Source organism: Macrotis lagotis, chromosome X (genome assembly GCF_037893015.1).
Source record: "Macrotis lagotis isolate mMagLag1 chromosome X, bilby.v1.9.chrom.fasta, whole genome shotgun sequence".
Classification (NCBI taxonomy): domain Eukaryota; kingdom Metazoa; phylum Chordata; class Mammalia; order Peramelemorphia; family Peramelidae; genus Macrotis; species Macrotis lagotis.
Window position 1 is genome coordinate 567,172,252 of NC_133666.1, and position 13,961 is coordinate 567,186,212.

A 13,961-nucleotide genomic window follows, 5' to 3' on the forward strand; every position below is an offset into this window, starting at 1 on the left:
TTTTTACATGAATAGCAATCAGGAAAAGAGAGCAAAAAGCTTGTTTCTATAATGGAAGGAACTGAATTATTTTTTCTTGGACCTTCTAAGATATGATCAGTAATGGGAAGAAAGCAAACTAAAGATATAGTCTCATGAAGGAAGTGACAATTTAATTTTCTCTTCATAACTATTAAAATCCAAACTATGCTAGATACCATCACTCTGTTTCCATATTTTTTAAAATCTTCAAACTCTTTAATTCATGTTTTTTCTTGATTTATTGGCATTTAAACTAAAAACTGTATTAAGAAATGTTTGTCATTCTATTCTATTTTCCCTTTTTTCCCCTATGTTGATTGATATTCTTTGTTATTTAGTAGTTTTGGAAGGAATTATTCATATATTTTTATTTCAGATCTGGCAGAGGACGGAAATTAAGTGGAGATCAAATAACCTTGCCAACCACAGTGGATTATTCACCAGTTCCTAAGCAGGTGACTTTTACAAAGGGTGCACTGATTTTTATTGTTGCATATAAATTTGATTTCCTTTTGTGATTAACATGATATCATTCAATATTACATTTAGTCAGAAGTTGAAGACTGGAGCTCCTGGGATGAAGATGCACCCACAAGTATAAAGATTGAAGGAGGGAATGGAAATGGGACAGCACAACAAAATACAATGGAACAGTTAGAACCTGACTATTTTAAAGACATGGCACCAACTATAAGAAAAACACAAAAAGTATGTTTACTCAACTCAGTGTAATTATTTGGAATTGATTAATTATATGTAAGAATTTGTAACTGTTTCTTATTCTAGTAGAATTAGCGAACATAAAAAGCATAGGAAAAACCCTTTTCTTTTTTCTTTTTTTCTTATTTTATTTAAGGCAGTGGAGTTAAGTGACTTGCCCAAGGTCACACACTTAGGCAATTATTAAGTGTCTGAGGCAGGATTTGAACTCAGGTTCTCCTGACTCTAGGGCCAGTGCTCTATCCACTGCAGCACCTAGGTGCTCCCAGGAAATTTTTTTAAAAATTATAACGTTTATTTATTTGTTTATTAGGTTTTTGCAAGGCAAATGGGGTTAAATGGCTTGCCCAAGGCCACACAGCTAGGTAATTATTAAGTGTCTGAGACTGGATTTGAACCCAGGTACTCCTGACTCCAGGGCCGGTGCTTTATCCGCTGCACCACCTAGCTGCCCCAAGTTTTTATTTATTGAGTTTTACAATTTTTCCCCCTAATCTTACTTCCCTCCCCCTACCCCCCATAGAAGGTAATTTTCCAGTCTGTACATTGTTTCCATGATATAGATTGATCCAAATAGAATGTGATGAGAAAGAAATCATATCCTTAAGGAAGAAACATAAAGTATAAGAGATAGCAAGATCAGACAATAAGTTATCAGTTTCCTTTTCTAAATTAAAGCTAATAGTGCTTGGTCTTTATTCAAACTCCAGTTCTTTCTCTGGATACAGATGGTATTCTCCATTGCAGACAGCCCCAAATTGTTGCACTGATGGAATGAGCAAGTCCATCAAGGTTAATCATCACCCCCATGTTGCTGTTAGGGTGTACAATGTTTTTCTGGTTCTGCTCATCTCACTCAGCATCAGTTCATGCAAATCCCTTCCCTGAATTCCCATCCCTCCTGGATTCTAATAGAACAATAATGTTCCATGACATACATATACCACAGTTTGCTAAGCCATTCCCCTATTGAAGGACATTTATTTGATTTCCAATTTTTTGCCACCACAAACAGGGCTGCTATGAATATTTTTGTACAAGTGATGTTTTTATCCTTCTTCATCATCTCTTCAGGGTATAGACCCAGTAGTGGTATTGCTGGATCAAAGGGTATGCACATTTTTGTTGCCCTTTGGGTGTAGTTCCCAGGAAATATTTTAAAGAAATATTTTTTGCACAGAATTTTTTTTTTAAGTAGTTAGGTAGGCATTTTCCATCCACTGAGTATTTAATAAACTTTTCCCTGGATATTGGTTTTATGTTTTCGGAAATGGAGTACTAATTAAAAGAATTATTCATTTGGCAGACTATGACCCAGCATGTTTGTATTTAAAGCAGAATGGTAGAATGAGAGAACCTATGCTCATATCCTGGTGTGGCTCTAATAAAGCCACCTACCTTTTTGTGTTTCATTTGTAAAATTGAGGAGCTTAGACTAGATGATTTCTAAGATCCTCTGAGTTCTAAATTTTATGATATTCTAGAGCAGTGTAGATTCTTCCTACTATTTAATGAGAAATTTTGTAGTTGCTAACTAATGTTTTTTGTATCCTTAAGCAACGCTTAAAGTCCACATTGTGAATCAAAAATACTTATTTTGAATAATTTATTTGCTAGTTTATTTTAATCCATCAAGTAAAAAAATCCTTATTGTCTTTAATGTTGTCTTTCAGATTATTATTAAAAAGAGAGAACCATTAAATTTTGGCATCCCAGATGGTACTACAGGTTTTTCTAGTAGATTAGCAGCTGCACAAGATATTCCTTTTATTCACCAATCTGTAAGTATTCTGGTAGAATTTTTTTGGCTTAATATTTTATTTTTTCCCAATTATATGTAAACATAATTTTCAGCATTCATTTTTGTCAAATTTTAAGTTCCAAATTTTTCTCCATTTCCACCTCCCTTTCTAAGACAGCAAGCAATCTGATATAAATTGTATATGTATAGTTATGTTAAATATATTTCCATAATAGTCATATTGTGAAAAGAGAATCACCACAATAGGGAAAAACCAAATAAAAGAAAAAGACAAAAAAAAATGAAAAATACGAAGTGAAAATCATATGTTTTGATCAACATTCAGACTAGGAGTTTTTTTCCTAACTGTAGATGGTATTTTACATCACAAGTCTTTTAGAATTGTCTTTGATTACTGTTTTGCTGAGAAGAGCTAAGTCTATCATAGTTGATCATCGTACAATGTTACTGTTACTGTGTACAATATTCTCCTCCTCCTGCTCACTTCACTCAGCATTAGTTTAGGTTTTTCTGAAATCCTCCTGCTCATCATTTCTTATTGAAAAAAAGTATTTCTATTACATCCATGTACCACAACTTGTTCAGCCATTCCCTAATTGATGGACATTCCCTCATTTTTTCCAATTCCATAACACCAGAAAAAAGAACTATTATAAATATTTTTACATATGGGTCCTCTTCCCTTTTTATGATCTCTTTGGGATAGAGACCTAGTAATGACATTGCTGAATCAAAGGGTATATGCCTATCTCTGACATAGTTCCAATTGCTCTCCAGAATGATTGGATTAGTTCAGAACACCACCACCAGAGCATTAGTGTCCCAGTTTTCTCACATCTCCAACTGATCACCTTCCTTTTTTGTCATTTTAGCCAATCTGATAGGTGTAATATGGTACCTCACAGTTGTTTTAATTTGTACTTCTATAATCAATAATGATGTAGAGCATTTTTTCATGATTATAGATAGGTTTTAATTTATCTGAAAACTGCCTGTTCATATCTTTTGACCATTTATCTATTGGAGAATGGCTTTTATTCTTATAGATTTGATTCAGTTCTCTTATTTCTTTGAGAAATAAGACTTTATTGGAAACACTGGCTTTGAAAATTATTTCCCAACTTTCTTTTTTCCTTCTAATCTTGGTTTCATTGGTTTTGTTTGTGTAAAAACTTTTTAGTTTAATGTAATCAAAATTATCCATTTTTCATTTCATAATGTTCTCTGTCTCTTGTTTGTTTATAAATTCTTCCCTTCTCCATAGATCTGACAGTTAAACTATCCCTTGCTCTCCTAATTGGCTTATGGTATCACCCTTTATATCTAATTCATGTATCCATTTCAACTTTATCCTGGTATAAAGTGTGAGATCTTGGTCAGTCAGTGCCTTATGTTTGCCATACTGTTTTTCAATTATTTCGGCAGTTTTTGTCAAATAGTGAGTTTTCTTATCCAAGAAACAAGAGGGTTTATTAAATAGTAGATTACTGTAGTTTTTTACTACTATGTCTTGTGTACCTAGTCTATTCCACTGATCCACCAGTCTGTTTCTTAGCCAATAACAAATAGTTTTGATGATTACTGCTTTATAATAATAATTATAATTTGATTTGTTACAACTAGGTCACATTCCTTTGAATTTTTTTTATTAATTTTCTTGAGATTCTTGACCTTTTTTGTTCTTCCGTTTGTATTTTGTTGTTATTTTTCTAGTTTTATAAAATAATTTTTGGTAATTTTATTGGTATGTCACTGAATAAGTAGATTTAGGTAGAATTGTCATTTTTATTATATTAATTATATTTATATATTAATTCAGCTGAGCAATTGATATTTTTCTAGTTATTTAGATCTGATTTTATTTGTGTAAAAAGTGTTTTGTAATTGTGTTCAATATAATTCCTTGGTTTGTTGTGGCAGGTAGACTCCCTAATATTTTATATTGTTTACAGTTATTTTATTTTTATATATTTTTTCCTACAGTTATTTTAAATGGAATTTCTCTTTCTGTCCTTTACTGCTGGGCTTTGTGGGTAAAACATAAAAATGCTGATGCTTGGGGGTGGCTAGGTGACACAGTTGGGGGCAGCTAGGTGGCACAGTGGATAGAGCACCGGCCCCGGAGTCAGGAGTACTTGAGTTCAAATCTGGCCTCAGACACTTAATAATTACCTAGCTGGGTGACCTTGGGCAAGCCACTTAACTCCATTGCCTTGCAAAAAAAACCTAAAAAAAATGCTGATGTTTTATATAGGTTTGTTTGGTAGAATATTTTTTGGGGAAAAGTAATTACTATATCTGATCTATGAAGACATAGTTACAGCAAGAGAAATTCCATTCCTGTAGAGACAAATTTTGCATTTGTATTCTACCTATCCTTTTATAAGAATTTTCATAAAATATTGAGGTTATGGTTCATGCATGCACATTGAAGTTGGGAAGTTAGTGAATGTTATACTCAAAACTGATATTTAAAATAGTGGTTATTAATTAAAAGATTTTTCACTTTAAAAATGAAGGTATAAGCAAATTATATTTGCATCTTTAAAAAACACTTTGGTGGGTAAAATGCAGAACTTCTACATTTATGCAGATTTTCAAGTATTACAAGGCATTAGAATGTCTGAATATTCCTTTCCATCAGTAAAGCATTGTTTTGTGTAATAATGGAGAAATTTGAGTAATTATAGGCTACTTAATATCAGAAAATCTAAAAAGTTTTGTTCTGTTACTACTCCAGGTTGGGAACTGTTTGATAAGGCGTTGGAATATTCTGTGTTATTCAGATTTATTATTTAGATTTTCAAATATTTATGATTGCTCCCTCCTCAAGCAGTAATTGTTTTACTGAGCTATTTGTAGATAAAGCTTCTTAAAGTAGCAAGTAAATAAAGGAGGAATTATATATGTTTACATTGTTGATTGAATATATTTTTCTTTTTGGTACTTTTGGTAGAGATGGGATCAGATACAGAAACCTAAGAAATAAGCAAGAAGCCAAAGATTTTCAAAGAATGTCTTCCTCATCTTCCATAAAGCTATCCTCCTTACCATTTAAATATTATTTTAGATTAAGAAGTTGTTCATTAATTTGTTTTTATTCACTCGATTTTCTGTTACAACATTTGGAGTTTTTTTTTTGGCAGAGATACTGAAGTGGTTTTCCTTTTCCTTTCTCAGCTCATTTTATATATGAGGAAACAGGCAAACAAGGTTAAGTGGCTTATGGTCACACAGTTAGTAAGTGTCTAAAGCAAGATTAGAACTTAGGAAGATAAGTCTTCCTCATTTCAGACCTAGTTCTCTATCAGCTGCATCACCTCATTGCTGCCAAGAAAAGTCTAGCAAGAATCCAGAGGCATTGAGGCCAAGCATGCCACTCACACAAGCCAAGGTCTCTGGGAAAGACTGATATTAGAGTTGGAGAGATAGCTGCCAGAGCCAGGGACAGTAGTCTGCTGGCAACCTACAATGGCCCCATGCTATTCTCTGTCTTGGTCTCTCATTGCTACCAGTATCCAGAGAACTGCACTACTCCTTTGTTCATTCATACCTTAATGTAAGTGATTGAATTCAGATCCTGCCTACTTTTGCATTCATAGAATAGGACTTTAATTTTGTTGATGAGGAGAAAAGGTGCATTCTCAAGGGACTTTAGATCATCACAGTGGGTTTCTGGAGAGTATAGGAAAGAACTTGGGATATGAAGATTGGGGTTATCAAGGGAGATAGGAGTATGAGAATGGTCCTACAGCATCTACTATGCCGCTAAAAATGACTTCTGATAGCTAGAACAAGGTATAATGAGTTTAGAAGATTTTAAAAGCTATGCTCCACTGAATTTAATCATATTCTCACCTAAGTTTCACTTAAATCCCTCTGGTATGCCTTTACCTTCTCCTTGAATAGTGAAGGCCTAGAAACATAATATATACTCTACAACCTATTACCCATCTTTTTTCTAGTATCCAATAAATATCCTATTTTATACAGCACCCTTTCACAAATGCTGAAGGATCTCTTGTGGCTGGTATTCTTTTTACACTGTTTTATGATATCCTCTCTAACTTAACTAACAGGGCTGTTGAAGAAAGGGCTTTTCAGTGGTATATAAATGTAAGTTGCAAGTACTATCTTTTTTCCCTCTGCTAAAAGGAAATGAAGGCTTATTTACTAGCAATTGTTAGGTTTTCAGAGTCTGTCTTATAACTAATCTAGTTTTAAATCTAAAATAATATAAGTCTTGACCTAAATGGAATAAAGACAAAAAAATTGAAACAATCAACAATGTCTAATTACATATTTTTATGTAGTATGGCTCTAGTTAAAAAGGCTTCATTGCTCCATCTAATAAACCACTAATTGTATGTTTCCATTAGGCATTCATTTACTCCACAATTGTTTTAGAACCCCATATATTGTCACTGAATTTTGTAGTCCCTCCCCCGTCCCTTTTCTGTCACCTTCCTATACTTACTTGTTTTCGTTTTCTTTACTATAGCCTGAATTAGGTGACTTGGATACCTGGCAGGAGAATACAAATGCGTGGGAAGAAGAAGAAGATGCAGCCTGGCAGGCAGAGGAAGTCCTTAGGTAAAGAACATTACTACTATTTGACATAGAAAGGGCTTGAAGGGAAACAACATGAAAAACGTCTAAGAGGCATATGGGAAGGTGCCCAGTCATGGAGGAGTTTAAGTTTTATATTTTATTCTGTTGCCAAAAGGGAACCCCTTGAACAAGAGAATGATATAATTAGATGTGTTTTAGGGCTTTGTATTGGCAACTATGTTGGATGGAAGGAAGAGACTAGAATCAAAGAAACTAATTAGAACTCTATTGCAGTAGACTTGGAAATAGTGATGAGGCCTTAAACTGTGAAAGTGATTGCATAATGGGATTAAAGAGATGTCTGTGAGATATTGTGATGGTAGGATTGTCTAGTCTTTTCAGAACTGTATGATTGGAAGTAGAATGGTAGTTTCCCCAATAGGGCATCACCATCTTTGGTATAGCTTTACTCTTTCTTTTCCTTTATCTTTAGTGAGTTACTACCCTGTTGCTTCTCCCTCCCAAATATTCCTTTTATCTATCTGCTTCTCTCCATTCCCGTTGCTATCACCCTATCATATACCATTTTATCAACCATTCTATTACAATATTCTGCTTATTGAACTTCCTACATCTGTTTCCTGATCTTTCAAGTTTAAGATCATAGATCTACATCTGAAAGACCTTGTAGCCTAACCCCTTCATTCTATAGATAAGGAAACTTGACTTGTCTGAAGTTATAGACTCAGAGGCAAAATTTGAATATAAGTTCCTCTTCCAGAATCTGTGCCCCTTATCACATGGCTTCACACATCTCTTATACCACCATCTCTCTTTTAACATTAACTATCCCTCCAAACTTCACATCATCTGGAAATTTGAAAAGGAAACCACCTATATGATCATGTATATAACTTATAAAACTATTAGCCAGGACCAAGGGCAACACTTGGAAGTCCTTCTCCCTCCAAGTTTACATTGATAACACTTGGTATTTTTAGTCTAATTGTCCTTTCAGGATCTAACTGATATCTCTCATCTTAGCAGGAGAAACTTGTGATGAGAATTACTATTTTGACTTTTGCTTTTAATGATATAATTCAACTTGAAATTATTTTTAGAAATTTATTTTGAAACTTAGTCAAAATTCTTGGAAATCTTAAAGATTACCTTTTCTTTGTTCACTAGGAGTGTCTTCCCACTTAGCTGTGTGACCCTGGGCAAGTTAATTAACCCTGATTGTCTCGAATCCAGGGCCATCTCCAGTCTTCCTGGTTCATGTTTGGCTGCTAGATCCCATTGACTCTGGAGGAGAAAGTGAGACTGGTGATTTGCCATAGTACCCCCTCACTCAAATCCACTTCATGTGCTTGTCATGATACCATCTCCCTGATATCTTCTTTGAGAATAAAAAACAAACATCAGGAGTGTCATTCTATGGTACTAAAGAATTATAAATTAAATGTTGACTAAAGGTTACTCTGGATGACTTCTGGGCTCTCTCTTTAACCTTTTTTTTTTAAGGTTTTTGCAAGGCAAATGGGGTTAAGTGGCTTGCCCAAGGCCACACAGCTAGGTAATTATTAAGTGTCTGAGACCGGATTTGAACCCAGGCACTCCTGACTCCGGGGCCGGTGCTTTATCCACTACACCACCTAGCTGTCCCTTCTTTAATTAACTCTTAAGAATTTATGAGGAAAACATCAATACAGTGTGAATATTCCCATACTGAAACTTTGTTTATGCTATTTCCTACTAAAGAATAATTTGAGGGACGGCTTGGTGGTGGAGTGGATAAAGCACCGGCCCCGGAGTCAGGAGTGCCTGGGTTCAAATCCGGTCTCAGACACTTAATAATTACCTAGCTGTGTGGCCTTGGGCAAGCCATTTGCTTTGCAAAAACCTTAAAAAAAAAGAATAATTTGTCTTCATTGCACCTATTAGATTCTGCCGTTTAATGCTTTCATTTTACTCATGGTTCTCACTTTACAGATGAGGAAGCTGAACTAAAGACTTGCCGCATATTAACAACTACTGTCAAAGACAGGATTTGAACTTGGCTTCAAGTCTAGTCTTTTATTTCTTTAGCCAAGCTATATTGAAGACTAAGATATATGCTTTTTCAAACCTTTATGATCCTTGGCATACACTAAGTGTTAATTAAAAATTATTAGTGAAAAGGAATTTATTCAAATAGTTTTCATTTAGTAATTTTAACTTCCAGTTGACATGTCCCACTTTTTCCTTGAAATGTAGCCATTTAATAATAATAATAAATCATAATAAGATTTTTTCCTTCCTGAAAAACACCAAATATCTCTAGGTCTCATTTTTTACATTGGAAAGTGATGGGATTAGACTAGATTAATTTTTTTTAAATTTAGAACTTCAGAATTCTAACTGATTTTTGATAGGATTTATTAAAGAAAACTATTTCATAACAATTTTATTCTGAACTGCTTAATAGCTAACCTTACTTACCACCAGGACAGTAGCTTAGAGAAGACTTTTAACATCTAAAAGCCTCTAATGAGTAGAAGTTATGACTGCTAAAAATTGCAGTTTAAAATCATGTAAATCTTGTTTTGATGTTAAGGCCAGAAAATTAAAATTAATTTATTTAGCCAGCAGAGGGAGCCATAGGGCAGTAAAATTGCTGTTGTGTAACTTGAGGGCTTTAGTTCTTAGACTTAGTCTGTCCTTAAATATACTATTTTTAAAAATTATGTGTTATAACACTAAAAATTTTTAATACTTAATAACATGGAGGATCACTTCTTAATACAATGGAAATAATTTGTATGTGTAAGCTGCAAATCATATTGGTTATATCATATCAGAGGTTATGACATTTATATTTTGCTTCATGTTATTTATTTTTTAGCCTATGGATATTATTCCAAAATCATATGAGTTAAATCATCCTAAAGATGAAAACTAAGGAGTTTAAAAAAAGTTTTTTAAAGGATAACGAGAATTTTGCTTATATAGATAATATATTAGTAAAAATAATTGAAGATATCTTAAATACATAGGCAAATCATTCATACAAATATTTTATACATATGAGAAAAGTAGATAGATGAGTCAGAGGCTACTTATTTATGTCCCAGTTGCCTTCTTTTGGTAGTAATACTCTCCATGCATTTTTAAATCTCCTTTTCTGCTTCTTCCTCCTGTTTTCTTCCCCTTTCTAGAGAGTCAGATTTTGGGCACTCTTAAAGTTGTTTCTCCCACATAAATTTCCTTTGTTGTCCTTTCTTTGATTAGATCATATTCCTGTTTTCATCTTCTTTAGTTAGTGTCTCTCAGTCAGCTAGCATTTATTAAGTTGCCCCTATGTCCCAGATACTGCGCTAAATATTGCCCTTACAAAGGAAAAGCAAGTCTTATCTTTGCATTTCCCATATTAAATCTTAAATTCTCTGAGCTAAATAGCCCCAATTCCTTTAATCTTCATATGGCATAGTTTTAATCCCCTTTCCTTCCCGATTGTCATCTCTCCTTTGAAAATATTGTTTCATTTAGTAAGTGTTGCTTTCAGGACTGAACACAGTACTCCACATGTAGTCTCATCATGTTAAGGTACAGAGATATTAGAGTATCACTAGCCTCTTTCTAGACACTTTTGATTCTTTTGGTTCAGCTTAAGATCATATTTATGCTGTGACACCTGGTGTAACTGGTAACCAGTTATGCCCAGGAGACATAATTTCTCATCTGCACATACTGCAACTGACCAATTATATGATATTGGATAAGTCACTTAAGTAGCATGCCTCAGTTTCCCTATCTGTGATAGAAATGAGTATCCACTACCTCTATCCAACTAATCCTATAGAAGTTATAAAGATAAAACTAAGATGGTATAAAATGAGAAAGTGAAATTTTACATTATCTAGACCAGTAATTTAATATTGGTTTTTTTTTTAACCATGGACAAAGATGTTTCCCCTTGAAGATTGTTTGTAGATTTAGGGGTATGTTATTTTTGACACATGAAAAACTATATGTTTTTCTTTTCAATTTTAGACAGCAGAAAATAGCTGACAGAGAAAAGAGAGCAGCTGAACAACAAAGGAAGAAAATGGAAAAGGAAGCACAACGGCTAATGAAGAAAGAACAGAACAAAATTGGTGTGAAACTGTCATAACAGATGTTTGACATTTCCATTTGAAGGATTTTGAGTTCCACAATATGAGCATCATTTGTATGGGTTTAAGAGTATTTTTAGAATTCAAACAAGCTGCTTGATTTCAAAGTGTTCATCAGGCCATCCTGGATACCAGGATTCTCCCATTGCCACTTGAACTGCTATTAGATGGAACTTAAACAGAATGAAAAGACTTATAAGACAATATTTTTCTTCAGTAACTTCCAAACATATAAGGAAATTGATCGCTGCAGAGAAATGATTACAAATTGGATATACCAGTAACTCCTCACGTTTGTATTTCTAGCTTGGAAAAAATTGGGTGTAAATAATTTTCTGGTGGGAGAAACTACTTCTATTATGCTTTCCTTCATTGTGTGTAAAAAATGAAATAAACAATTTTAAAGAATACTCTGTCTACATGGTCACCTATCCTGAATCAGATATAAACTGCTATTTTAACTTATTTGATTTATAAGCTGGCATATGCATATGTTTCCTCTTATTTGGAGTAGAATACTTAATGTTAAAATTTCATTGAGGTATGTGAGAATTTTATTTTCATTGAAAACCATTGATGCTTAGGTTTCTTTCTAAATTGTCATATAGGCTTTCTGCATCATAAAGATTTTTTTTATAGAAAATGTTATTTTCCATGTTGTAATCCATAGCTAAATTTCTTGGGATCTCAGTTTTCTTATTTCTAATCAGTATAGTAGACTACATAATTTTAGAGATGCCTGTAAGCTATGACATTTTTCAGTTTTATCAAATTTATATTGCATGCATAAGTTATGGACAAAGTCAACTATAGTTGATGTAGGCTTTTTTATATCTGACTTGTATATTTCAACAAATCTCTTATAGAATTTCTCTTTCTTTAGGTTCTAAAAAATAATGTATCTAAATTATTTTAATTCTCCTAGTCCATCAATTTAACCATCATAGATGCACAAAGCCTTTAGTTCTGATATTTTTGAAGCTTAATAATGTTTTTTCATATAAATTGTTTACATTTGACATAATGCAAGTTTCCTATGTTAACTATGAAAATATTGTTGATTATTAAATTATTTATAAAGTAAGTCAATATAGGAATTTTACCATGTAGTATTTAAATACTCTTCTGAATTAACTTATTACCAGGCCCAAATACCATTTTGATTGAAAAAAATATTTTTTAAATTAAAAAATATATATGGTGACTAAAGATCCCCTGGCTTCTGTACTCCAAAGAGCTAAAATACAACCAGGTAATTGATACATCCTAAAATGTCTTTGGAATTTTTCAATGTATTTTTCCCCCTCTCAACTCTTGTTTCCCACTTCCAAACATAAAGAGCCTTAACAAAATATGCCAATTTAATTATGATCTGTTAATTTTCCAATGCACATATATGTAGTTATTGGTTTTACATAAAGTTGATTTCAAAAAATAAAATCCTTTTTGTTGACCCCCCCCCCCCCAACACCTTCAGAAGGTCAAAATTAATTATCTGGAGGTTTTCTGCCATTGAACTTTCTATTTTAGAATCCCTATCTTTCTATTCTTCCTTCCTCTTCCCCCAACTCAATTATTGCTTGAGGTGTATACATTGCCAAGGTTTCTCTAGTTTTATGTTTTCTAGTTAAATTAATCAATAAATGTTTAGTGACTTGGCAATGTATTATTGTGCTAATTACAGAAAATACAAAAACAATATTCCATACCCTAAAGGAATTTACAGGGGGAGAAAAACATTTAAAGCTCATTTGTATAACGAGAGAAGGATGTTGTCACTAAAGCTAATAGGATTAAGAGAAGCTTCATGTAAAAAGTAATATAGAGTGAAGAGCAGCTAGGTGGCACAGTGGATAGAGCACTTGGAGTGAGGAGGATGGGAGTTCAAATCCAGCCTCAGATATTTGCCACTTACAGTGAGCTAGTCACTTAACCCTGACTGCCTTACATCCAGGGCTGTCTCCAGTCATCTTGATTCATATCTGGCCACTTAGACCCAATGAATCTGCAGGAGAAAGTGAGGTTTGTGACAGCACAGCATCCCTTCACTCCAATCCATGTGCTTGTTATGGCATCACCTCCCTGATGTCATGGTCTTCTTTGAGAATAAAGGACAAACATCATCAGCCTCAAGCTGGACCTTGAGGTGAACCTATTTCATTTTTATCTGCTTCAATGTACATACCTTGGATACCTGGGGATGTTTTTTGCAAATAATTTTTGATGTAATTTTGTGGTTTCAAATCATTTTCTGTTGAAATCTGCATATGGATAATAAGCTAATGAGAACTGATGAAATCATGAAGTGAGTGTAGAAGGCCCTGGACAGTACCCCCAGGGGACTCCTATAGTTTGTGGGTATGATAGAGATGGAGGATCCCATAAAGGAATCTGAGGAGTGGTTGGACAACGGGGGGGGGGGGGGTGGAAAACAAAGGAGAAAGCATCATAAAAAGAGAAGAGTATCAACAGTGTCAAATTGCTACAAAGATGTCTAGAACGACCAGAATTAAGGTAAAGCAATTGGATGTAGACTGTTAAAAAAAGCATCAGTAACTTTGGAGAGAGCAATTTTGATTGAAAGATGAGAGTAGAAGCCAGAAATTTCAAAGTACAGTGAGAGGAGATGAAATGAAAGGGAGTGAACTTGGATCTTTTTTTTTTTTTTTTTAGGTTTTTGCAAGGCAAATGGGGTTAAGTGGCTTGCCCAAGGCCACACAGCTAGGTAATTATTAAGTGTCTGAGACCGGATT

General features: G+C 33.8%; 1 protein-coding gene across 5 annotated transcripts in view; it reads left to right on the forward strand.

The window, feature by feature from the left end:
* The window catches only part of EBAG9 (estrogen receptor binding site associated antigen 9), a 56,995-nt gene extending 45,379 nt beyond the window's left edge, over positions 1-11,616 (forward strand). For all 5 annotated transcript variants that reach the window (XM_074201205.1, XM_074201206.1, XM_074201204.1 and 2 more), the window contains 5 exons: positions 398-476; positions 571-729; positions 2,415-2,522; positions 7,005-7,096; positions 11,087-11,616. In XM_074201205.1, coding sequence (XP_074057306.1) covers positions 398-476; positions 571-729; positions 2,415-2,522; positions 7,005-7,096; positions 11,087-11,207 — 559 coding nt within the window. In that variant the 3' untranslated portion in view covers positions 11,208-11,616. The remainder of the gene's footprint in view (positions 1-397; positions 477-570; positions 730-2,414; positions 2,523-7,004; positions 7,097-11,086) is intronic.
* The last annotated feature ends 2,345 nt before the right edge of the window (positions 11,617-13,961 follow it).